The sequence below is a fragment of the Bison bison genome, unplaced genomic scaffold (genome assembly GCF_000754665.1).
Source record: "Bison bison bison isolate TAMUID 2011002044 unplaced genomic scaffold, Bison_UMD1.0 scf7180017864389, whole genome shotgun sequence".
NCBI classification, from domain to species: domain Eukaryota; kingdom Metazoa; phylum Chordata; class Mammalia; order Artiodactyla; family Bovidae; genus Bison; species Bison bison.
This window is the reverse complement of record NW_011494961.1, coordinates 7,704,537-7,728,893: the sequence shown is the minus strand read 5'-3', so window position 1 is coordinate 7,728,893 and position 24,357 is coordinate 7,704,537. Positions and strand designations below refer to the sequence as shown.

Here is a 24,357-nt window from a genome sequence, read left to right as displayed (position 1 = left end):
TCTCTGCTTTCTGTTTACTTCCTCATCTTCTCCTAGAACTTTACATTTCAACCTTATTCAATATGCAGTTTCCCCAAATGCCTTTCTTTCTTGTATCACAAAGGCTTTGAACATGCAACCTCCTTGAAAACACTGCTGCTGCTGCTGCTGCTAAATCACTTCAGTCGTGTCCGACTCTGCGCAACCCCATAGACGGCAGCCCACCAGGCTCCCCCGTCCCTGGGATTCTCCAGGCAAGAACACTGGAGTGGGTTGTCATTTCCTTCTCCAATGCATGAAAGTGAAAAGTGAAAGTGAAGTCGCTCAGTCGTGTCTGACTCTTAGTGACCCCATGGACTGTAGCCCACCAAGTTCCTCCGTCCATGGGATTGTCCAGGCAAGAGTACTGGAGTGGGGTGCCATTGCCTTCTCCAGAAAACACTACATTATTTATTAATAATGTTTTTCATATTGACAACACTGTGACTTAGATTCAGAGGCATCCTGATCTCTTCCCCACCCAGATTTGGATGATTTACCCCTCTGTGATTTTCCCATTGTACCTTGACATATCCTGAGCATATTTTTCACATAACATTACTATGTTTTTGTTTTGTTTAGTTCCCACTAGACTCGAAAGTCTTTGAAGGCAGTGAGTATGTTTACTTGCTATTGTATCCCCATGATATAGAGCAGAGGGCATGGCAAATATTAGGCACACAAAATGAGTTTTATGAATGAATCAGTGAATGAATGGGCATTAAATTTTAAATAACTTTATGAACTAATTATTAATAACCCTTTAAAGTCCCTCTTGCCTCTATATCCCATGATTCCATGCTTTATTCATTTCTTATCTCACAGAAATAATTTCTATTAACACATTCTGCAAAAATACAAGCATGAGACATATATATGTATTTTTGAGACTGAAAACATTAATGCATAAGGAAACAAGAAAAAGTTTTATTTTATTCAACCCTAAATAAATCTTAGGGTTAAATCTTAGGATCTTCCCTGTAGCTCAGATGGTAAAGAATCTGTCTGCAATGGAGGAGCCCCGGGTTTGACGCCTGGATCGGGAGGATCCTCTGGAGAAGGGAATGGCAATCCACTTCAGTATTCTTGTCTGGAGAAACCCATAGACAGAGGAGCCTGGCGGGCTACAGTCCATGGGGTTGCAAAGAGTCCAACATGACTGAACAACTAACACTACAACACGAGTATGTCTTAAGAAAGTATGAGGGCTGTGAAGATAAAAGGTGTCTCAAAAAGAATCATTCATAATGACTTAGAAAAAGCCCCATAAGAACATTTATGTAACCTGGAGTACTTTAGATTCTAAGGCTTGATGTCCTTTTAATTCCACCAAAGCAAGAACCAAAGTTTATTTCATAACTAAAGGAGGGAATTCTTTCCATGTTATAGTTTAGGACTCAATTCACATCAAACAAGCCACTCAGGTAACTTGGGCCAAATGTAGGTCAGCATCACGGTATATGATCAGAGATTAGGCAGGAGCCTCTCTTTGTGTAAGAAGAAATCATAGCATTTTAAGCAGCCGATTAGGAAGAATGGAGACACTGAGGTCTTCTCTGCAATCATGTGCTGCCAAAGAGTACTTAATGCTTAGCCATTCATAACGAAACAATAATGTAGCCTTAAGTCGCTCATTTGACCTTGTTCAAAATATCATATATGAATGTATATGTGTGGAATCTAGAAAAATGGTATCTTATTGATGATCTTACTTGCAAAACAGTAATAGAGACACAGACAGAGAGAACAAATGTAGGGACACCAAGAAGAGTGAGAGAATGGGATGAACTAGGAGATTGGGATTGCCATACATACACTCCTGATACTGTGTATAAAACAGATAACTAATGAAGACCTACTGTAGAGCTCAGGGAAACCTACTCAGTGCTCTGTGGTGACCTAAATGGGAAGGAAATCCAAAAAAGAGGGGATATATGAATACACATAGCTGACTTGCTTTGCTATACAGTATAAGCTAACACAACATTGTAAAGCAACTATACCGTACTTTAATAGAAATTAATTTTTTTAAATGTTCATTCAAAAATGTGTCCAAGCTGCTTCTCTCACAGCACTTTATTTTAGAGTGGCTTTCTTGACTATGGCTAGTTATTGCCTCATAAATCCATAGAAGTCATATAATTACTTCCCTAATTTGTTCTGTTCATCATTACTGGTCTGTATACACAGACAGCCTTAGGAATTTAGCCACACAACTAAGTGTTTGGACATACGATAGTCAAATAGGAAGAAGTGACATGCCACCCCATTTGTTTGTAGACTGGATATTTAAAAAAAGTATGCAGGTGCCCCATCAGCAACTAAAAGCAAAGACTTCAAAACTGAAGGGCTCATTTTTAAGAGTTCTGCTGGCCTGTGCCACCTGTTTCTTGTTTTTGTTTTTTATTTTTTAGCCTAAAAAGAACACTCTTTTAGCTCTTCCTTATTTCATCCTCCAAGAATCTTTGGAATAGAAAAGATTCATCCCTAAACACTCACGTTTTTGTTTTAATTTGGGCTTCCCAGGAGGTGCTAGTGGTAAAGCCTTGCCTGTCAATGCAGGGGAAGAGCCTCAGGTTCAGTCCCTGGGTTGGGAAGATGCCCTGGAGGAGGCATGGCAACCCACTCCAGTATCCTTGCCTGGAGAATCCCACGGACAGAGGAGCCTGGCAGGTTATGGTCCATAGGGTTGCGAAGAGTCAGACATGACTGAAGTGACTTCACATAGCAGCGTGTTTCCTACCACAAGAATGGCAGTTGCTCGCTCTTAAAACCTTATAAAAGTGACTCTAAAAGTATATCATTTTTTCATAGACGCATTAGTAAAAATTAAACTTGGATGTGAGACAGTTGGGAATATGAAACAAGATAGATAACAGAACAGTTCCTAGTTGAGAAGGTCACCTTGGATCCACTGCAAGGCAATGAAGTTGGTCAGTGGGATGGGAAACAGTCAGGAGAAGAGAGGCTGGGCTTCCCTGGTGGCTCATCAGTAAAGAATCTGCCTGCCAGTGAAGAAGACACAGGTTCAATCCTTGGGTTGGGAAGATGCCCTGGCAAAGGAAATGGCAACCCATTCCAGTAATCTTGGCTCTGGGAAATCCCATGGACAGAGGAGCCTGATGGGCTATAGTCCATGGGGTCACAAAGAGTTGGACACGACTAAGCAACTAAACAACAACAACTTAATGATGCTTTCAAATCGTGGTGTTGGAAAAGACTCTTTAGAGTCCCTTGGACTGCAAGGAGATCAAATTAGTCAATCCTAAAGGAAATCAACCCTGAATATTAATTGGAAGGACTGATGTTAAAGCTGAAGCTCCAATACTTTGGCCACCTAAGGTGATGAGTCAAATCACTGGAAAAGGTCCCAATGTTAGGAAAGACTGAAGGCAATAGAAGGGGATGGCAGAGGATGAGATGGCTGGATAGCATCATTGACTCAAGGGACATGAATTTGAGCAAACTTTGGGAGATAGTGGAGGACAGAGGAGTCTGGCGTGCTGCAAAGAGTGAGCCAGGACTTAGTAATTAAATAGCAACAGGGAGAAGAAAGAGAAAACCATAACAGTGTCAGTTGGTGCTTGAAGATTTTTTAAGTGCTTGGAGATAATAAGTCTTCATTATCAATGAACGTACGAAGTAACTTGGGGAAGCTGGGGATACTAATTTGGTGTTCATACCCTGTTTTTACAATCCACACCATAAACTGCTATTTTGCTCTTTTTTTCAAAAAAATATTTTCTCTTCCTGTTTCTGTTCAAAGTTTCTAGTGATAATAGTTTTGATAAAATGTTTCTTTCTAAAATTTTACAAAGACAGAGATGACATTATTCCCCAAGTGATATACCTATATACATCTTTCTGGACATTTCTGGTTCTTTCAATTTCTCCAGGAATTATTTCCAGACAAGGCAGCAGAGATTGGCTATTCACCAACTTCGTTTAGCTTTTCGTCTGAGCCCACAGCTATATTTCTCTCTCTCCCTTGCAGTTAGGTGTGAAAATGTGACTTGACACTTGCCAAAGAAATGTGGTCAGAAATGATATAAACCATAAAATCTTGTACTTCCAGTGCTGGCCAAAAAATTCCTCCCACCTGACCGTCCAATCTCTTTCTTTATTTCTCTTATCCAATGGCTTCATGCCTATGTGCAGGGTAACATCAGAACACAGATGTGAAAGATGGTAGAGTCTTTGTGAGTCTGGATTCCTGCAAGAAGGCGTGCTCTTTATCATGTGTAAGAAATCAATGTCTATCGTGGTAAGCCACTAACATCTCCGAGTTTGTCTGTTAAAACAGCTAAAGTTATTCTAAAACAGATGGTATCCAGAAATGGACCAAAAGAAAGAATAATCTTGCAAAAATATATTGTCAATATTTTTGAATGTCTTTTCCTCCACCTTCTCCTCCTCCTCTTTCTTTTTTCACTTTAACGCCTTTATTTATTTCAGTTTGGGGATTTCTTTATCTATTATCTCTGCTACTTCCAGAATTTCAAAGTTCTGCTTAATCTGGCACTAAGTCTATGTAAACAATATCAGAGGAAGCAGTGAAACAAATTGCCACTGCATTCATGTTCCCTCTTCAAACATGGCAGCTTGAACCACTCCAAACAGAAGACATGAAAAACACTGGGGAATTCTATTCTATGTAAGGATTACAGTTGTGTCTCTTTTTCTACCTTTTGTTCCAGGAGATAAGGTCTGAAAATGAACTACCCACCTGTGACAGCCTATGGTCATTCTATTATAACTCTGTTTTCAAACAGCCATTAAAAACAAATTAATTCTCCAGGTTTGCTTTGATTGCTTATCTGGTTTGTTACGGTGACTACATCTGAATTTATCAAGCCATCCCAGTATTTTGCAGGGATATTGTTTCCTACAAAATACGTGCTTTGCTTCCCTCCAACAACAGTGGCATCTTACTATTATAGAAAAAGTAATAGCAACCACATAGTCAAAAGCACACTATCTGAGCCCAAATAGAAATAAAAATATTTTGATAATTAATCAAGAATATAGCAAAAAGCAATTAAAGGAATGTTTGCTGAAAAACTCCATTACAATTTTTATGAAGTTTTCTCAACTCAAGATCCAAAGCTCATGTCTTCACCAATTTACTTCTGTTAGATGAGAATTAGATGATTTCTAAGTGTGTTTTGAATCAAGAACAGTATGAAAGATCACATACGAGATGTATGATCTACAGGTAGCTAAGAAAAACTTAAAATAAACCTTAGATAATAGAAGATAGGATAAGATAAAGAAGATACTTGCAAAGAAGGTAGAAACACTTAAAGTTTACTTGCCTAAAAAACAACCTGTAGAAATATGGGGGTGAGGGGATGTGGGCTTTGAAGAGAAATAAACCTGGGTTCAAACTCTGATTCTGCTTCCTACTAGATGTGAGTCCTTGGGCTAGATTTACTTGACATGCCTCACCCTCTGTTTCCTCCTCTGGAAAATGGGTGGGTATAATATATCTCTAGTTTACTGGGCTGGTATGGGAATTAGTATGTAAAGTGACACATATTAGGTAGTTATTATAAACTGCAGTTATGGATGTATCTGGAAAAGATTTACTGTTGACCTAAAAGTCATATTGGTTTTTTTCCAATATGAAGTAAAGATATCAGAGTTTCTCATCTAAAAGTTCTACAGAGATTTCTTTTCCTAATTCATCTACCACATTGGCAGAAATAGCACTGTAAGCTTAACTTGGCTAAAGTTTGCTTCATTCATCTGTCAACAAGATTCCGGACTTCAAATCAATTGTTGACAATTGTTGAAGGTGGACAGAACAGAACAGGTGTTGTATTTCACACCTCGGAGGGTTCTACTCTACTAACAATAACATCATATCTTTGTCAGTCAGGCACAACTATAGCACTCGATAGACTGATACAAATGAAAAAGCCAGTTAAAACAGATCTCCTGACTCTGTTCTGGCCACCGTTCTAGGACTTGTTTGATTCTGTTGCATGTGAAGCAGAATGACATCTCCTTTGGGGACAAAAGGACAGAGAGAAGGCATCTCCCACTGACTCTAAAAAGTCAAAACCAGTGCACAATTTGCCACATTTAAAAATGCTGAAGTTATTTTGTACTTTTTGATCATACTCTTTGCTTCTTATTGAAACATAAATGTGTTTTTGAGATATCCAAAATAGAAGGTATAATTTCATGCCATCTGGAATCAGATAACACAGTGGTCAGACAAATCATTCTACCAAATACATTTGTAAAATCCAAGCTAGGTACTCCAAGCACTTGCATGGATTTCTTTAGAGGAGTGTTTTAACACATATTACTTTTATAAGAAAGAATATAGAAAAAAGCACCTGATAGTCACATAAAATAAATTACATACATTATCATAAAATTGTTCCACTGCAGCTGTTTATAGCAAAGATTCCTGTGGTAGCAATATTTTTTTGTCAAAATGGATAAGGCTGAGTAAAAAGCTGAACAACTTCCTAAAGAGTATATCGATATGTGGGATCTATTTCAAGTTTTATTTTAAGTTTTAAATTATAAATGATCTTATTATGCAAGATATAGAAACTGACAGAAGTTAACACTCCAGCCACAAATAATTCTACTGTGATATTGCCAAGTTTTCCAAATATATCAAATAAATATGTTAAAGTTTCTAAATTAAATTCTATTATTAAGTGTTTTTCCCTCCTCAGTCTTACTTGAGAGTATTACTGCAGGAGGGTGATAAAAAAAAGGTGACTCTCAGTGACAAAAGAGATCTATCTGCTATTGTCCCTTGGGGAAAACCAATCTTCCATTTATTTGTTTGTTTTGATGAGGGCCCCAATGCTGTCTTTTGCACCAGTGATCACATATAACAAAGTGAACGACAAGAAAATATACATCAGGACACAAAGTTACACTTCAGTCTTTCTGTACATGTGAAATTACAGGACCACAGAAGTTCACAGTTAGATGGAAGTTGGAAGGATTTATTGGATACTTGAGGCAGATTCTATGCCATGCATTGTTCATCAGAAACAAGGTTATTTATTTTTCAGACTACCTTTGTGTGTTACATTTAGTTTACAGAATGGAGGCATGGCAATTATCATTAAAATCGCTGCAAAAACCTTGATATTTTATCCATTTTGCATTTGTTGAGATAAATATTTTGTGTTCAACAGAATTAGGGAAATAACATTTCTAAAAATAAAATTACAGAAACTTTAAAATTTCACTTTATCAAAAAGAAATGGAAGGAAAAATATACATAAAATTAAAACGCTGAAAATAGGAGGAGTATGGTCACTGCAAGTTCCAATTGTCAATAATTGGATACTGCATCTAAAAAAATATAAAATTGATCATTCTATTTAATCATAATAATGTCACTGTTCATCCATTTTTATTCAGATGCAAGAAATATAACAGAAATATTTTACAAAGCCACCTAAAGCAAAATTTGATGAAAAGCAAATACTTCTTAAAAATCATATATGGGGCTTTGGAGACGAGGATTTCACCCATAAGGGCTCCAGGAGTATGGGGTCCCAAGTACTTACTACAAGACTGTACTTGCTTCTATAGTAAGACTCCATCCTATTAGGAAAGGTAGCATAATGAATAAACATGTTTTTCTTTTTTTCATGAGCAATGGTTTTTTTAATCTTGAGCTAGTTTTTAGTCAACATAAGAACTCACAATTATACCTTATTTCTTTGATTTGATGCAATTTGCTAAACACATTATAGACATTATAACTTCTTTAAAATGCAGCTGAGAAGCCATAGTATTAATGCATGTTATGTTAACTAGCCATTTTACAATTTTATCATGCTTTTATTACATGTAATTATTTATATCAAGAAATATGACTTGGTATTGAATCATTATGTTGTATCCCTGAAACTAATAATATTGTAAATTAACCATATTTCAATAAAAAAAGAATTACAATTTGGCCCATAGCCTGCCAAAGCCATTGTAGCAACGACCCATGTTATAATATATTCATGATTTTGAGGAAGAAAGATAATGTGGTAAGCAGAAAGTATTTAGAATCGGATATATCTAACTGAATTCAAACTTTGCAAATCCTCTTTAGTTGTACATGCATGCCTGCTAAGTCGCTTCAGTCGTGTCCTGCTCTTTGCGACCCCATGGACTGTAGCCCACCAGGCTCCTCTGTACATGGGATTCTCCAGGCAAGAATACTGGAGTGGATTGCTATGCCCTCCTCCAGGGTACCTTCCCCACCCAGGGATCCAACCCACATCTCTTATGGCCTGTGTGTTGGCAGGCAGGTTCCTTACCACCAGCACCCCCTGGGAGGCCCAACTGATAATTAACCTCCATGAGCCTCAGTTTCCTTGTTGAAAAATGGTAATGTTTAGGGATATTAATGATAATGGGAATGGTAACATCAGAGACGAAATAAACGTTATGTGAAGTGCCTAGAATATTGCCTGTACAATTTTAAAAAGTTAAATCAATTGAAATCTTTTAGAGTAGAGAGACTGCACTAATAGAAAGCCCCCCAAAAAGCAGGAGCCACATGGCTGCCTAAATTTGTAAAGGATCAAAGAGGAAATTCTAGCATCCTGAACGTCATCATAAGGCAGAGATGAAATAGAACTACCTCTGGCCTACCTAATATGTACATCCACAAAAAGAAGCCTTGAACACTCTATTCTGGATGTAATCGCCAAGGTTTCCTTTGAGTGGTAGTGGTTTGTTTCTAGTTCAAAAGACAGAGGTTTACATATGAAGCCAAAGACCTGGGGCATGCCATCTGCCTAGCATTAAGCAAGAGCTGAAAGTCAGTTACAGAAAAAAAAGTCATTTCTAAGATGATTTATGTTCCATCCTTGAACATGGCAGGAAGACTGCAAAAGATATTTAGAAGCCAATGCTTCCTCTGAATCAAGTAAACAAGTATATTCTAAGCCCCTCTCCCTGGACCAAGCTGGCCTGTTAGGGAAGTTGCCAACGCGGAGTCTGTGAACCCTGGAGCACACTGGCTACTTGGGATGAGAAAACAAGGCCAGTGATCACTGCTACTGTAAACGTACAGCTCACAGTACGGCACTGGGGTCAGACGACAGATATCCAGGATATTACTCAAAAACACATCTAGCTCAAAGCTGACAAGGTAATCTGTTCCTGTGAGTGCAAAGCAGACTGGAATGCTGCAGCTATGACCCTACTCAAGGAAAGAAAAAAGAAAGTGCAACTCTCCCAGGGCCCCAACTCAAGCTCTTTATGCAGGCAAAACTCCAGGGGACTTCAAAGGGAGTGTTGCCTATGGAGTGAGCTTGAACCAAGCCCTCTGGGGGTATCACTTCCGTGATCATGTTGCCATCTACATTTCGTGTACTGGCAAATGTAAATATTTCAGATACAGGCTTAAACGAATGAAAGACGTGTGAAAGAGCTTGGGGGTTTGCTCGCAAAGAAACCTCAGGATTCCAGGAAAAACATTTAATATCAGGAGTTATTAATAATTCATAAGTTATTCCAAAATTACCAAGAGAATAATTGGTTTGTGATTATATTAAAAATAAAGTTTTTTTAATTGACACATACTGCACTCTAACACATCATATGATCACACAATAGTGTACTTAAAAAAATAATTTCCCAAAGTTAAGTACTAAAGGTCAGCAACATTTTTCTAATTGAAATGCAGACTAGACTTTGATATTTTAACAAAGTTTTAACATACGTGGTCCTGATTAACGCAGAAGAGCCAAAAGTCAGCAAATATACTTACAGGAGGACCTATGATCGGAGGAGAGTGGAGAGAATAAGAAAAAGAGGAGAAGTAAATTAGTGAATATGCCAAATAGTAAGATGAAATAAAACATGAGAGCATCATCATAATCATCAACATAATCCAAGAGACACAGAAGCCACTTAAGAATTCAGTGATTCTCAGTCATTTTTTGATCATGGACCTATAAGACCACATCAGAAAAATACATTTACTTCTATATGCACACGGAATTTTATGTAAAATTTCAAGGAATATTCAGATTCCCTGAGGCCTGTTTATGAATTACTGAGAGGTTCACGTATTTTAAGCAAAGACTGTCTAATTTATATATCCAAAATTTAGATAATATGAATCAGGAGGGTCTTTAGCCTTCATGATTGTAAACAATTGATGGACAATTTTCTTGAGTTTGGTAAAATGGCTAAATCAGAAAGGTACCATTATTTTTTTTAAGAATCTTTACCATTCAGTAGTATTTTCAATCTGTAAAAGACTAAGTCCTGATGTTTATATGTTTCTTTAAAACTGTGTATTCTCATCAAAATACAGGCAAAGTCTAAGAAAATTTCAATATTTCACACACCATATGCTCAATTAAAGCACCAGTTCTCAGTAGTCAGAAAGTTGGGAACTGATTTTTATATTTTCTGTAAAATTGCCTAAGTATAACTTTTCACTTTTTTCCCCTTAATCATCTTTCTTTCTTTTGACACAAAGATCAATTCAGTGATTATTTGGGTCCACCAATGTTTTATCATTTTTTTCCTTGAAAACAAATTTATAAAGCATCCTCTATTATAAACCTTCACAATTCATGAAGGGGATATCTATATAACTTTCCAATTATTTAAAGTGAATGAGGTTTAAAGATAACTTTTGAGAATTTCTTTAAAGGAATTAAGCAGATACTTTTTCATAAAACCGTTTTACTTTGACATAATTTTTCCAAGAGGGAGAGGATGAGACAAAAACCCAATCTGCTGTCTTATCTTTCTTGTTGTGTTAGTATTTCCACTGTTTTAACCCTTAGTAGATTGTTTTTAATGCTAATAAATACTTGTAGGTAGAAAATATTGAAAAATAATATTTCTTACTAAAATCAGACCTTTGATTACCTTCCTCTTATCTTTCAAGAAAGAACTGATACCCTGTGTTAAGACTTCACATTTACATTTACATTTTTGGAGTCTTAGACTTTATCAAAGTATTAGTAATACTGTAACTGAACACACTCATTTGAATATCTTGGTTTCAAAAAATAGTTTTTATTTGACTTTGCATATAGGGATTTGGCCTGAAACCAAAAAAAAAAAAAAGAAAAAAGAAAAACACTGAAATGGGTATCAGGACAATTGGTTGTGCTTCAAGTTCTGCTCATAAAAAAAACTGCACGAGCTTTGCTAACCACCTGATCACTCTGGGCCACCATTTCCTCAACTAGAAAATGAAAACTCTGGACTGATTACTAAGGCTCCTGTCATCACTAAAATGCTATGGCTATACAAGAAGAATAAAAATTCTCAAGTTTTGAAAAGAATGAGAGTAGAAGCATGGCAAAATTTTACCAGGGGATAAAATAATAATAATCTATCCAAGACATATGCCCTGGTGTCCCAAGGCGGATGTTTCTGCAGAGAACCTACCCTGACTGACCACCTATATGTAGATGGAAAGCAGGTGATGCTGTCACACTGTGTGTGGCTAAGAAATTCTCCACTGTACACTGAAAGGGCAGATTTAACCTAAACAAGCCAAAATAGGGGGCCAGGGGTTATTAAACTGTAATTAATAACATTTTGCAAACTTCTCCTTCCTACAGCTTGATGGAAATAAGATAAAAAAATTCTAGATGTAGCAGAGAAGATTTAAACATCACACACACACACACACGCATAGACACAATACCCAACAAAGCAATGCAATCACTAATTAGGAGGAACAGATGTGGGACCCTAACCAGGATATGAATGACACAGGACAGCTGAAAGAGAGACTTACCAGATTCTCCTCTTCGGCCCCTCTTACCTCGTTTCCCTGGAGGACCTGAAAGACAAAGAACAATTTTTGGAATTTTTTTATTCCAAAATGGCTAGTAAATGATTTCTATATATTTTATCACTGTTTTGACTAACATGAAAAGGACCAGCGATTTGTAAAGGCTAACTTTGTCTCTGGTATCCCAGCGTAACTATTTAGCTGTATTTAATTATAAAAGCTGTCCTAGATCTCTAACCAATGATGTGTTACTAGAAACACTAAAGATTCAGAATTTTTGTTCATCTTGCCTAGATATCATCAGTAAGAAAGGGTTTATAAGAAAATTGGTGGTGTTGAGATTTCATGTCTCTTAGGAAAATTTCTTTTCTGAAGATTTCAGTATATTAATAATTGAAAGCACTAAGTAAAAATGATTACAGCTTCTCTTCAGTCACATTCATCAAACTTCTTTTGAAAATATTTAGTTGGCAGTTAGTTAAATGTATATACTAGTAATGTAAATAATTTTACAAATATTTCTATTTTATTAAACATTATTATTTTCTTGATTATTAAATGTGAATTTTTATATATTGGAATTTCTCTAATAACACACTGACTTAAAATCAGAACGCTTTTAATTGGAAACCATTTAGGGAGTAACTATTGGTCTCATTTTTCTAAAGGGCTAGCTCATTATTGTCATTCAATAAGTGTTTAGTCTTTATGACGATCTCATTTTTAAAGTGGAGAAAAAAACTCTTTTTCTTCAGTGAGTTGCCTATGAAGACCACCAAGCTAGTATGTGTCAGACTTGTACATGTTTCTAGATATTCATGGATTTCAAGCCATTACTCTCAATTATATAATTTCTGCCCTCATTTCCTTGGTTAGGAACAGCTCTCACTGAATTATGATCCCGGCAGATAGAAGAGAATAATCAGCTCACAATGAGAATTGAGATCTTACTATATTTGCTGAGAGAAAGAAGCCAAGGAAAATACAGAACTGCCTGGTTTTGAAGAACAAGTTGCAAAGGCAGCTGGATGACTTCTGAACTCTAAGTTCAAGGCACAGAAGCACAGGCCTTGCACCCACGTGGCTCTTAACTGTAATCTTGAGCCACTGACTTCCACATGGAGACGCCATCACAGGAAATGAAGACAGTAGTGGCCAGATCAGCTTCCCAGCAAGCCCTGAGACAGAGTAAGTCTGGCCATCTGTGTTTTCTAAGAGGTTTAAAAACCAATCAAACAATAAGATCAAATGAAAACATTAGGAGAAGCAGTTTTGAAGCAGAGTTCAAATTTGAATTGGCATTTGAAATTTCAGACTTCTTTCTGTATTCTGGAATAAAGAGAGATTTTCATCAGACTCAAGGTATCTTTGGCCAGATGGGGAGCATAAGGAGAAACATAAAAATAGGTAAATAAACCCAGGGAATTCTAATAGGTATGAAAAATATGCATTTATATACACATTCAAAAACATACATATTCATATATATATTGACAAATTCTGATATATAATATACAATGTCCTTTGGATTAGGAATCCAAAGGAATTTTGTATATTACAAAATAAAACAAGAAGTGTTTAGCAACTACTAGGTACTTATGTTGTCTGTGATCTGCATAGTTAGGACTATAGGTCCTCATGTATTAGATGTATATCTGCTCTGAAGAAGCAAAGAAGTTGAAAAGATTAAAATAACATGCATGAAAAATCCATTAGTAGTATGTTGTAAAGATGGCACATGAGTTTATGCTCTGATTTGTTCCTTCTACTCTAAACATAGTCAATTATAAAAAGCAAAAAACATTTAGAAGTATTTGTATTTGAAAAAGACGGGCATGTCTGCAGGCCAGAAATAGATGAGAAATGCAAAGTGGAGAGCAGAGATAAAGCACGAACCTGCCTGGCCCTAGTTCTGGGGGTAGAAATGGTGCCCATGGGTTCTATCCCTGAAGAATAAATGCTCAAAACTTCTCTCATCAGAGCCAGACTCACTTTTTGAAGCTGGGGGCTTATAAATGCTGAAGAGAAGATGAAAAAAACCTAGATCTCTGGAATATAATCCCTCAACTGGAAAATGAAGTAAGCCTCTGTTGGTTTGATACCTAATTCTGTGATATTTCCAACATAAATCTGGGACAGGAGTCCTGAAATGCCATTTTAAAACAGATCTGCTCTAGAAAGCTGGGAGGTCAGGTAAAGACAAGCATAAAATGATTAGGTAAGAAGGGGTGAATACAGAGAAAAGAAAGGCAGACACACATCCAGAGAACACTGTACACCCACAGATACACTCAAAACCTCCAACTTACAAACAGTTAGAAATCAAAGTTCCAAAACACATGAAGAAATCTAATGCTAAGAAAGGTAGCACTCAATAATCAGATCACGGATTTGTTTCAGGTAAAATTAATTAATTTTAAGAAAGCATCAGACAAAGATTAGTATGTTAATTGTGCTTTAAGAGATAAATTAAATAACATCCATTCAAGACCAAGGGATTTTAAATATAAACAAGGAAAAAAGGAACAAGTAGATTTGAAAGAAAATCCTTTAGAAACCTTGAAAATGGTCACTGAAATCTAAATAAAAAAGATAAATCTATAAATGCTAACCTGGATATGGTTGAAAAAGGAATAGATTTGGAAGATGTAGAATGCCGCTCAGAGAGACAGATCCAGTATCTATCGATGTATCTAATTATCCACTGTGGTCTGAATGTAAATGTATCGTGCAAATTCACAGGTTGAGATTCTAACCCCCGAAGATGGTGATATTAGGAGTGAGGTCTTTTGGAGGTGTTTAAATCATGAAGCTGGAGCCCTCATGAATGGAACTTATAAAAAGACCCCATAAAGATCCCTAGTCCCTTCCATTATGTGAGGACACAGTGAAAAGTCGCCGGCTATGAATCAGGAAAAGGGCCCTCATCTGAAGGTGACCGTGCTGGCACCTTGATCTTAGACATCCCAGCCTCCAAAACATGAGAAATAAATTTCTGTTGTTTATAAGCTACCCATCTGTGGTATTTTATTATAGTAGCCCAAACAGAATAAGACTCTGTCATCTATCTAGCTATCAGGCTATCTACTTACCTATCTATCCATCCATTCATCCATCCATCTATTGTTGTTGCTGTTGTTTAGTCACTAAGTCTTGTCTGACTCTTTCATGACCCCATGGACTGTAGCCTGCCAGGCTCCTCTGTCCATGGGATTTCCCAGGCAAGAATACTGGAGTGGGTTGCCATTTCCTTCTCCAGGGGAATCTTCCTGATCCAGGGATCAGACCTGTGTCTCCTACATTGGCAGGCAGGTCCTTTACCATTTAGTCACCAGGGAAGTCTCATCTATCCATGCTAAGAGGAAAAATTTTACTTATAAGAGAACTCAAAAGAAGTGATAGGGAAGCCTTTGTTTAAGAGATAATATTTGAGACTATGCCAGAATTGAAAACGAGAGATCTAAGATAGAACTTATACTCAAGTGGCAAGTAAAAATAAATCACACAAACACAAAGAAGGAGAAACTTAGAAATATTCTAGGATAAAGAAAAAAATGTTAAGAACTACCAGAGAGAAGATTACCATGGGAGACACTTAAATTGATTGCTGTCTTATCCATAACAAAGGTGCCAGAAGGGTCCAGACCTGATTTTTATGAAAAGTTTTTGGAGCCTGTAATTATATCTGTTTATTGGAATTACTTTATCACTTTCTTCTTAAATATTTCTTTTAAATATTAATAGAATTTATCAAGTAAAAACAATAATTATATAAATGTCTAGTAATAATTTGAAACGAACTTTAAAAAATATTTTTAAAATATCAGATTATAAAAGAATTATCAAAGAAGAAATATATTTGAAGAAATCAAGCAACAAAGTTAAGGGGACTCCTTGGCAGTCCAGTCGTTAGGACTCAGTGTTTCCGTAGTCGTGGGCCTGAGTTCTATCCTGGTTGGAGAACTAAGATACCACAATCCATGTCAGGAAAAAAAAGAACATGTTTGCCTTAAATACTTAATTTGAAGACTTACAGAAATGAACCAAATATTGTGGGAAAGTTGCTTATTATTTTGAGAGTTGAGAAAAAAATAAAGTCTAAGGAAACTGAGGAGATATTTGGTAAGACAGATACCTATTGACTATGGCAAGGTTTTCCAAAGAGTTTCATAATATTTGAGAGAAAAAATGAAGCTAAACTAAGTTATGGGAAATGAGAATCTAAGCCCTGTTGGATTTACAAAGAAAATACTAGATTTGAGAAGAGCATGTTATAATCGCTGTAAGAAACAGAAGACTGGAATGAGCACTAGACTGATCTTGTGAACTAATAAATTATACAAAACACTCGTGACACATAAAGATCTTGCATACAAAGAAAATAAACAGAAGCTTTTAAGAAGTCTACCGTGCAGATCATTTGACATTACTTTTGAATTTAAAGCAAAATTAATTTAAAATGATATGCATGGAATGAATTTGACAATGGACAGCTGGCAGATCACCAGAATGAAAAAATTAGAAAAGACAAATGATAGATGCTTACCAGACCAGACCGATGTTAACAATAGTTAACATTAGTTGAAAAAGATAATGACCATTCCTATTCCAAACTGAGTGATGAAGCGTCAGCCAGGCATGAGCCGTAAGAACAAATATAGAAGCTGGAACCTGATTCTTATTCACTGAATTTGGCCAGATCCTTGCAGCACAAATTCTGAGTGAATTTTCTCAGCAGAAAAACATGACTCTACAAAAGAAACTGGTTCAAGAACATGAATGAGAAGAGGAAAAGCAGAAGCTATCAGCAACAGAGGAAGTAAAAACCTACAGACAATTCATGAAATAAAGAATAAATTACAGAAAACAGAGGGAGGTGATAAAACCAGACTGCTCTTCATAATAAGAAAATTCATGGCAACTGATACTGTTCACGCTTCAGAAAGAGTTTTTGCTTGAAAGATGGTACAAAGGCTGTCATTCTGAGACAGAAATTAGTAAAAATGAGCCATAACGGCAATGTTGTACAGACCAGTGTTGACAACTTCAACTGCAGACAGATCAAGGTCATCAAATCACATCACAGCAAGGTGTCTTAAGCCAACCCAGTTCTTTTGGCTCACAACTAATATTGTTGGAGCCCTCTACTCCTTAGTAATGATGTATCTACCTGTGATTAGGCTATTCTCTAAGGTTAGAGATGTATCTAGAAATAAACATATGCCTGTATATGGGTCTTCCAATGGTCTTGAGGGTGGGTAGTTATTACAGGTGTCTAGAATACCCTTTTCTGGTTTATCAGATAAATTAACAAATCCTGTCAATTCTCTTATGACTTGGGTTGTTTTCTCTTCTCCACTTCTAGTTCAGTTCAGTTCAGTCGCTCAGTCATGTCCAACTCTTTGCGACCCCATGAATCACAGCACGCCAGGCCTCCCTGTCCATCACCAACTCCCAGAGTTCACTCAGACTCACGTCCATTGAGTCGGTGATGCCATCCAGCCATCTCATCCTCTGTCGTCCCCTTCTCCTCCTGCCCCCAAAACCTCCCAGCATCAGAGTCTTTTCCAATGAGTCAACTCTTCGCATGAGGTGGCCAAAGTATTGGAGTTTCAGCTCTAGCATCAGTCCTTCCAAAGAATACCCAGGACTGATCTCATTTAGAATGGACTGGTTGGATCTCCTTGCACTCCTAGTAGCTGAACTGAAACAGACAGGTACTTTGAGGAGAGATTTTTTTAACTGGAATTCTCTTTGTATTAAAAAATATTTTTACTGCTAATAAACATTTGCAATTAAATACACAGGAAGCATTCAAGAAAAGTTTCAGGATTCATAATTGGCTGGGTATTTTGTCTTAACCTGTGGCTTTCTATTTCAACACACATTTCTGCTGTGTGTGCTTTTCAGGGAGAAGAAAAGGTGGGTAGAAACAAAGGGAAGAAATCGACTAAAATGGATTAAAGACTTAAACATAAAAGCTGAAACTGTAAAACTCCTAGTAGAAAATACAGTGGAAAAGTTTCTTGACATTGGCCTTGCACTGATTTTTTGGATATGACACCAAAAGTACCAGCAACAAAAGCAAAAAACAAAAACAAATAAAACCAGGATTACCAAACTAAAAAATCTCAACTACAGAATGGAAGAAAATATTCTCAAGTCATGGATATGATAAGGGGTTAATATCCAAAATATGTAATGAACTCTACAAGTCAATAGCAAAAAGCCAAATTATCCAATTAAAAAAAATGGGCAAAGGACCTGAATAGACATTTTTGCAAAGAAGACATACAAATGGCCAACACAGATTTGAAAGGATGCTCAACATCACTAATTATCAGATAAATGCAAATTGAAACCACAAGGAAATATTACCTCACACCTGTTAAGATGGCTATTAGTCAAGGGGAAAAAAAAGTGTTGGAGAGAGTATAGAGAAGAGAACCCTGTTACACTACTGGTGGCAATGTAAAGTGATGCAGCCGCTACAGAAAACAGCATGGAGATTTCTCAAAAAATTAAAACTAGAACTACCATGTGATCCAGAAGTCCCATTTGTGGGTATTTATCCAAAGAAATTGAAATCAGAATCTCAAAGAGATACCTGTACTCCCACACCCATTGCAACATTTTCCACAACAGCTGAGATATGGAAACAAATGTCTATTGAGAGATGAATGATGGATAAAGAAAATGCGTGGTATATATCATATATACATATGTACATATAGGCAATGGAAAATTAAAGAAGGAAATTTTGGCATTTGCAGCAACATGGATAGATCTGAAGTATACTATGCTAAACGAAATAAGCCAGAAACAGGAAAACAAAGACTGTACAATCTCATTTATGTGTAGAATCAAAAACAGTCAAATTCACAGAAGCAGAGAGTAGTGGTTGTTGCCAGGGAATAGAGAAAAGGAGAGATTACGGTTAAGGAGTACACAGTTTTAATTATGCCAGATAAATAAATTCTGGAGATCTACCATGCAACATAGTGCCTATAGCTAATAATTCATTGCTAGAATTTGCTAAGAGGGTACAGCTCATGCTACGTTCTTACCACAGAACAATAATAAGAACGGTGAAGGGGAGATGATGGATTGCCTCTGCCTTTATGATGGCCATGGTTTCACAGATGCATACTTATTCCAAGCTCATCAGCTTCTTCACATTATATGTACAGCTTTTTACGTGTCACTCATTGACTTCAACAAAAGTTCTTTCTTTAAAAAAAGAAACGAGGCAAAGGCTCATGCTTTTAGTGACTGTGCTTAGGTCTGTTGTCATCAAAACCTGAAGATGGGGAGAATAGCAGTCATCTCGTTATAAAAATGACCTAATGGTCACTAATGGCCCGAGTCATTGCCCGAGTCATCAGGGAATTAATTCTTGACTGAATTTCCATGAAGGTGGGTAATACATGCACAAAATAATGGCTCAATAAATACTAGCTCCCTCTTTTGCTTTATTTATATTCTCTTTGTATATTTAGTCATAAAGCGATCATAATATATTTGAGTATTTGATAAAAAACACCGATTATATGTGTGAATGAAACTGTGACAGATTAACATTACCTTCCATATATGGTAGGTATATTGTCAAAGTGGCAATTTAGTATAATAAAAAGAATATGACACAGAGAGTTAAAAGACATAGGTTTTCAGTAATGTGTAAATTGAGCTAACTTCCAATTAACCTCTTTGATTTTGGTGTGCCAAAAAAATTTGGTAAATGGCCTTAACTTCACTACATTTATATGATTATCTTGAGGGTGAAAACTAAACGGCTTTCTATATTATGTTAACTGTCTCCTTTATTTTTCATTATTGTAGTAAAACTTATAAGCTATTTCTATGCTAATATTACTGTCACACTGTCTATAAAAATAGCGAGACTTCTAAACAATTCTACCTATGTAATAAAAAGATAAAACTTCTTAGAAGAATTTCATCTCCAGAAACATGGAGACTCTTTAAGGACATCAAAGAAAGTACCATAAAGTACTTCATGGCTGTTCCTTGATATCCACAGGGGAATCAGTTCCAGGACCCCCTTCAGATACTAAAATCTTCCAATGCTCAATTTCCTATATGAAACAGTGTAGCATTTGCATCTAACCCATGCATATTCTCCTGCATAATGTAAATCATCTCTAGATCACTTTCAGTACATAATAAATACAATTAAATGCTATGTAAATAGTCACTGGTGTGCAATAACTTCAAGTTCTGCTTTGGGGAACTTTCTAGAAAATTTTTTTCTCATTTTTTCCATCCACAGTTGGTTGAATCCACAGAACCCACAGATACAAAGGCCAACTGTACCCTTATCCTATTTCTGAAGACAGAAAAATAGAAATGTAAGGCAAAGGAAACAGCAAGCACCAGGGCTTGTGGGTAAGCAGGGAACGATTGAGTAAGAAGTAATTAGCAGATGGATAAGCCCTGCTGCTGCTGCTGCTAAGTCGCTTCAGTCGTGTCCGACTCTGTGCGACCACACAGACAGCAGCCCACCAGGCTTCCCCATCTCTGGGATTCTCCAGGCAAGACACTGGAGTGGGTTACCATTTCCTTCTCCAATGCATGAAAGTGAAAAGTGAAAGTGACGTCACTCAGTCGTGTCCGACTCCTAGCGACCCCATGGACTGCAGCCTACCAGGCTCCTCTATCCATGGGATTTTCCAGGCAAGAGTACTGGAGTGCGGTGCCATTGCTTTCTCCGAAGCCCTAGGGGCAGATAGATGCTGGGGTAAGGAGGCCTAGAGAAGAAATGAGTGCAAAGCTAGGATGCCCCTCCGTCTCAATCAGTCCCAGGAGCTGGCCTCCAACAGCTGCAAATGCCCCCAGGGAGGGAGGACCCTGTCCAGACACAGAAGAGACAGCGGATCATCCTTTCTGGACGGCCCATCCTCCCCCATCATCCAGCTACTTTCAGAAGTCTAAACCAGGTTTACCTTCAGATCTTCCGGATTAGCCTCACAAGGAGGCACAGTTGAATTTCAGGACTTCCCCAAAGTCCTCTCACCTGCTCACTTGTCTAATGCCTGAGATTCTTTCAACATAGACCAAAGCTCTGCATTCCACAATTAGAAGTAAAGGCTTAAACAGCAAATGCCTAGTAGAAGTCGAATATTAGCTAAAATGTGTTTTCTCCATACTCGTAGAATGTCTGTCCTAAAACAACCCCAGGAGGTGATTCAGCCTAAAAGTTTTCACCCTGTGCTTCGTACTGACTACCAGAGTAGCTCCAATTTGCATACTGAACTGCAACCATTTGCAAAGTTTGTTGGCTAAATGGGTTTACAAATCAGAATCCTGCAAACTAAAATGAAGGCCAGGAGCGGTGGGTGAAAACAAGCTGCAGAAGGTCCCTCACAGCTCCCTAATGGCAGACTTAGCACTCTTTGACTCACCTCGTTGTCTCTCCATTTTGAACTCGCACTGCATTTGAGTTCCAGAGAGACTGGACACAGCCAGGGCAAATGTTCCAAACTGCTTCATTTGACCAATGAAAGTGTTAGTCGCTTAGTCTTGTCGGACTCTTTGCGACCCCATGGACTGTAGCCCACCAGGCTCCTCTGTCCATGGAATTCTCTAGGCAACAATACCAGAGTGGATCACCATGCCCTTCTCCAGAGGATATGTCTGACCCAGATCAAACCTAGTTCTTCTGTATTGCAGGCTGATTCTTAACCATTTGAGCTACCAGGGAAGACACCCATTTGATCAAGAGCCTACTTCATATTCTTATAACAGGGCTACTTAGGCAGATGTGTTCTTACTTGTTACTGCCTCACGAGACTATGAGCTCTTGAGGGTTGGGATTCCCTTACATCCTTACATCTACAGCAACTGGCACAACACTTATTCCTTGACAAACCTTTACAGAAATTCAGCCCAAGGGCTACTTGATGCATGCCAATGCTATTTCACACCACGTTAATTTTTCAAAGAAATAATTTTTCTTATTCAGGAGATTTACTTCCCAAAGTATTTTTTTTTTCCAACTACAATTTTATTTTATTTTTAAACTTTACAAAATTGTATTAGTTTTGCCAAATATCAAAATGAATCGGCCACAGGTTTACTTCCCAAAGTATTTTAAATCAGCCTGTACTTCACTGTACATAACACAGGCTTGTTCATTTTAAACATATTTTATGTGTGTTTTTATTACAAATTTCCTCAAGTTTCTTATCTCTGTGGAATGTCGGCTTATAAAAGAAAGTTAATCATAATAAATAAGTAATAATTTAAGTTTACAATAACCAAGCTCCATAACTCTCACTACAGAGAATTTTCCAGATATACAGTATTTATTTTAAAAGCAATGAATTTAACTGAAAAGTTGTAAAAGTATTTCCTCTGTTTTTAAGAGACACACTATCAAATGTTTCAGGGATTCTATTCTTACAAGTTATCAGAGTAATAAAAAAATGAATAGTTTCTTAGCAAAAATAGTTCATTAATATTTTAGTTATAAACAGTAAGCAAGAAGTTGCAAAATTTTAATTTCATACCCTTACCAGGCCAAATCACAATCTTAATAGACTGTGGTGGTGGTTTAGTCACTAAGTCATAGCCAACTCTTTGAGATCCCCATGGACTGTAGCCCACCAGACTCCTCTGTCCATGGGATTTCCCAGGCAAGAATACTGGAGTGGGTTGCCATTTCCTTCTCCAGGATATCTTCCTGACTCAGGGATAGAACCAGAGTCTCCTACTTGGCAGGCAGACTTTTTTTTATCACTGAGCCACCTGGGAAGCCCTTTAATGGACTATGAATATCTAAAATGTACTAGCACCCTAAGATTAATAATTAAGGTTGTTTTGCCAAAATCTATAGTGGATTTAAACAAATCAAATAAAAACACCAAATCTTTAAAGTAATTTTGTGAATATTCCTTTCATAAACATGCTTATTATAAAGCTTTCATACCACGAACTTTTTGACAATTCCAAGTAAAACTTATGAAACAGAAAATATACGCCAAAAATGTCTCCAATTAATGAGGATAAAAGTGTAGGACACATGGAAGGTACAACAAGAGAAAAATGGCCAGTAAGTGTGAATACATTAATAGTGTACACATTAGGCCACCCAAAGACAACTGGGTGAATACGTATGTGCGCCCCAGTTTAAATGTAAAATGCGGCAGGTGCATGCCTTGTTTTATTGTGCTTCATTTTGTTCTTCACAAATACTATGTTTTTTGTTTTGTTTTGACAGATTAAAGGTTTTTGGCAACCCTGTGTCCAGGAAGTCTATCAGTGTTATTTCTTTTCAAAAACATTTGCTCACTTCCTGTCTCTGGGTCACATTTTGGCAATTCTTGTAACAGTCATACTTTTTCATCATCATTATTATGTTTGCTATGGTGCTCTGTAGTCAGTGATTTTTGATGTTACTACTGTGACTCATTTTTTGAAGGCTCAGATAATGGTTATCAGTTTTTAGCAATAAAATATTTTAAAATTAAAGTATATACTTTTTTAAAGCATAATGCTATTGCACACTTAATAGACTAGAGTATGGTATAAACACTACTCTTATATGCACTGGGAAGCCAACAAATTTATGTGACTGGCTTTGTGTGATATTCGCTTTATTCTGGTGGTCTGGAACTGAAGCTATAATATCTCTGTGATACACCTGTACTTCTTTGGGGTAGTAGCCAAAATTGTGAATAGCCACTAGTTTAGAAGAAAATCGGAGAAGGCAATGGCACCCCACTCCAGTACTCTTGCCTGGAAAATCCCATGGACGGAGGAGCCTGGTAGGCTGCAGTCCATGGGGTTGCGAAGAGTCGGACACGACTGAGCGACGTCACTTTCACTTTTCACTTTCATGCATTGGAGAAGGAAATGGGAACCCACTCCAGTGTTCTTGCCTGGAGAATCCCAGGGACAGGGGAGCCTGGTGGGCTGCGGTCTATGGGGTCACACAGAGTCAGACACGACTGAAGTGACTTAGCAGCAGTAGCAGTAGAAGAAAATGGGCTAGTTATTACAGAATATACTGCTCACTAGAGGAGCCCTTAAGCAGTAAGCTATACCTTTCTGGCAGAGTATGTTTTTACTTTCTCATGAAATACACTGAGAGCAGGACTTTTGTCTTATCTAGTTCTATATTTTTCCAATTTTAAATAAAGGAAAATTTTAACAATTGTAATTAAATAAATTTAATTGTAATTAAATAAATTTAAACAAATAAAATAAACTTAAATTAACTTAATTATTTACTTTAAACAAATCAATACAACATACATCAGAATTGTGGTGAATCTAATTCTTGACATTACTTGATTATTAGGATTGTTTTTAAAGTGGCTGAGTTTCTACTCCTTGTGGAGATAGGCCAATGGCCTTCTGAAACTTCTTGTTCCCAGTTATCTCACTGTAAGTTCAGTTCTTGCTTAGACTAGGCTTAAATGAAGCATTTCATGTTTACCCAAGAATTAACTGATATTTATACATTTTATAAGGAGAAATGAGCATATTTATGAGATAAACGGAAACTCTCACAAGAACATACTAGAAAAGTACTGCACATAAAGGGATTTCTAAATCTA

The 24,357-nt window shown here is 37.0% G+C and overlaps 1 protein-coding gene across 1 annotated transcript in view; it reads right to left on the bottom strand.

The window, feature by feature from the left end:
• Positions 1-24,357, bottom strand: part of COL25A1 (collagen, type XXV, alpha 1) — a 494,338-nt gene that overhangs the window by 220,648 nt on the left and 249,333 nt on the right. The window contains exons 3-4 of the mRNA XM_010858552.1: positions 11,780-11,824; positions 9,779-9,786 (exon numbers count right to left, since the gene is read on the bottom strand). Of these exons, the coding sequence (XP_010856854.1) occupies positions 9,779-9,786; positions 11,780-11,824 (53 nt within the window). The remainder of the gene's footprint in view (positions 1-9,778; positions 9,787-11,779; positions 11,825-24,357) is intronic.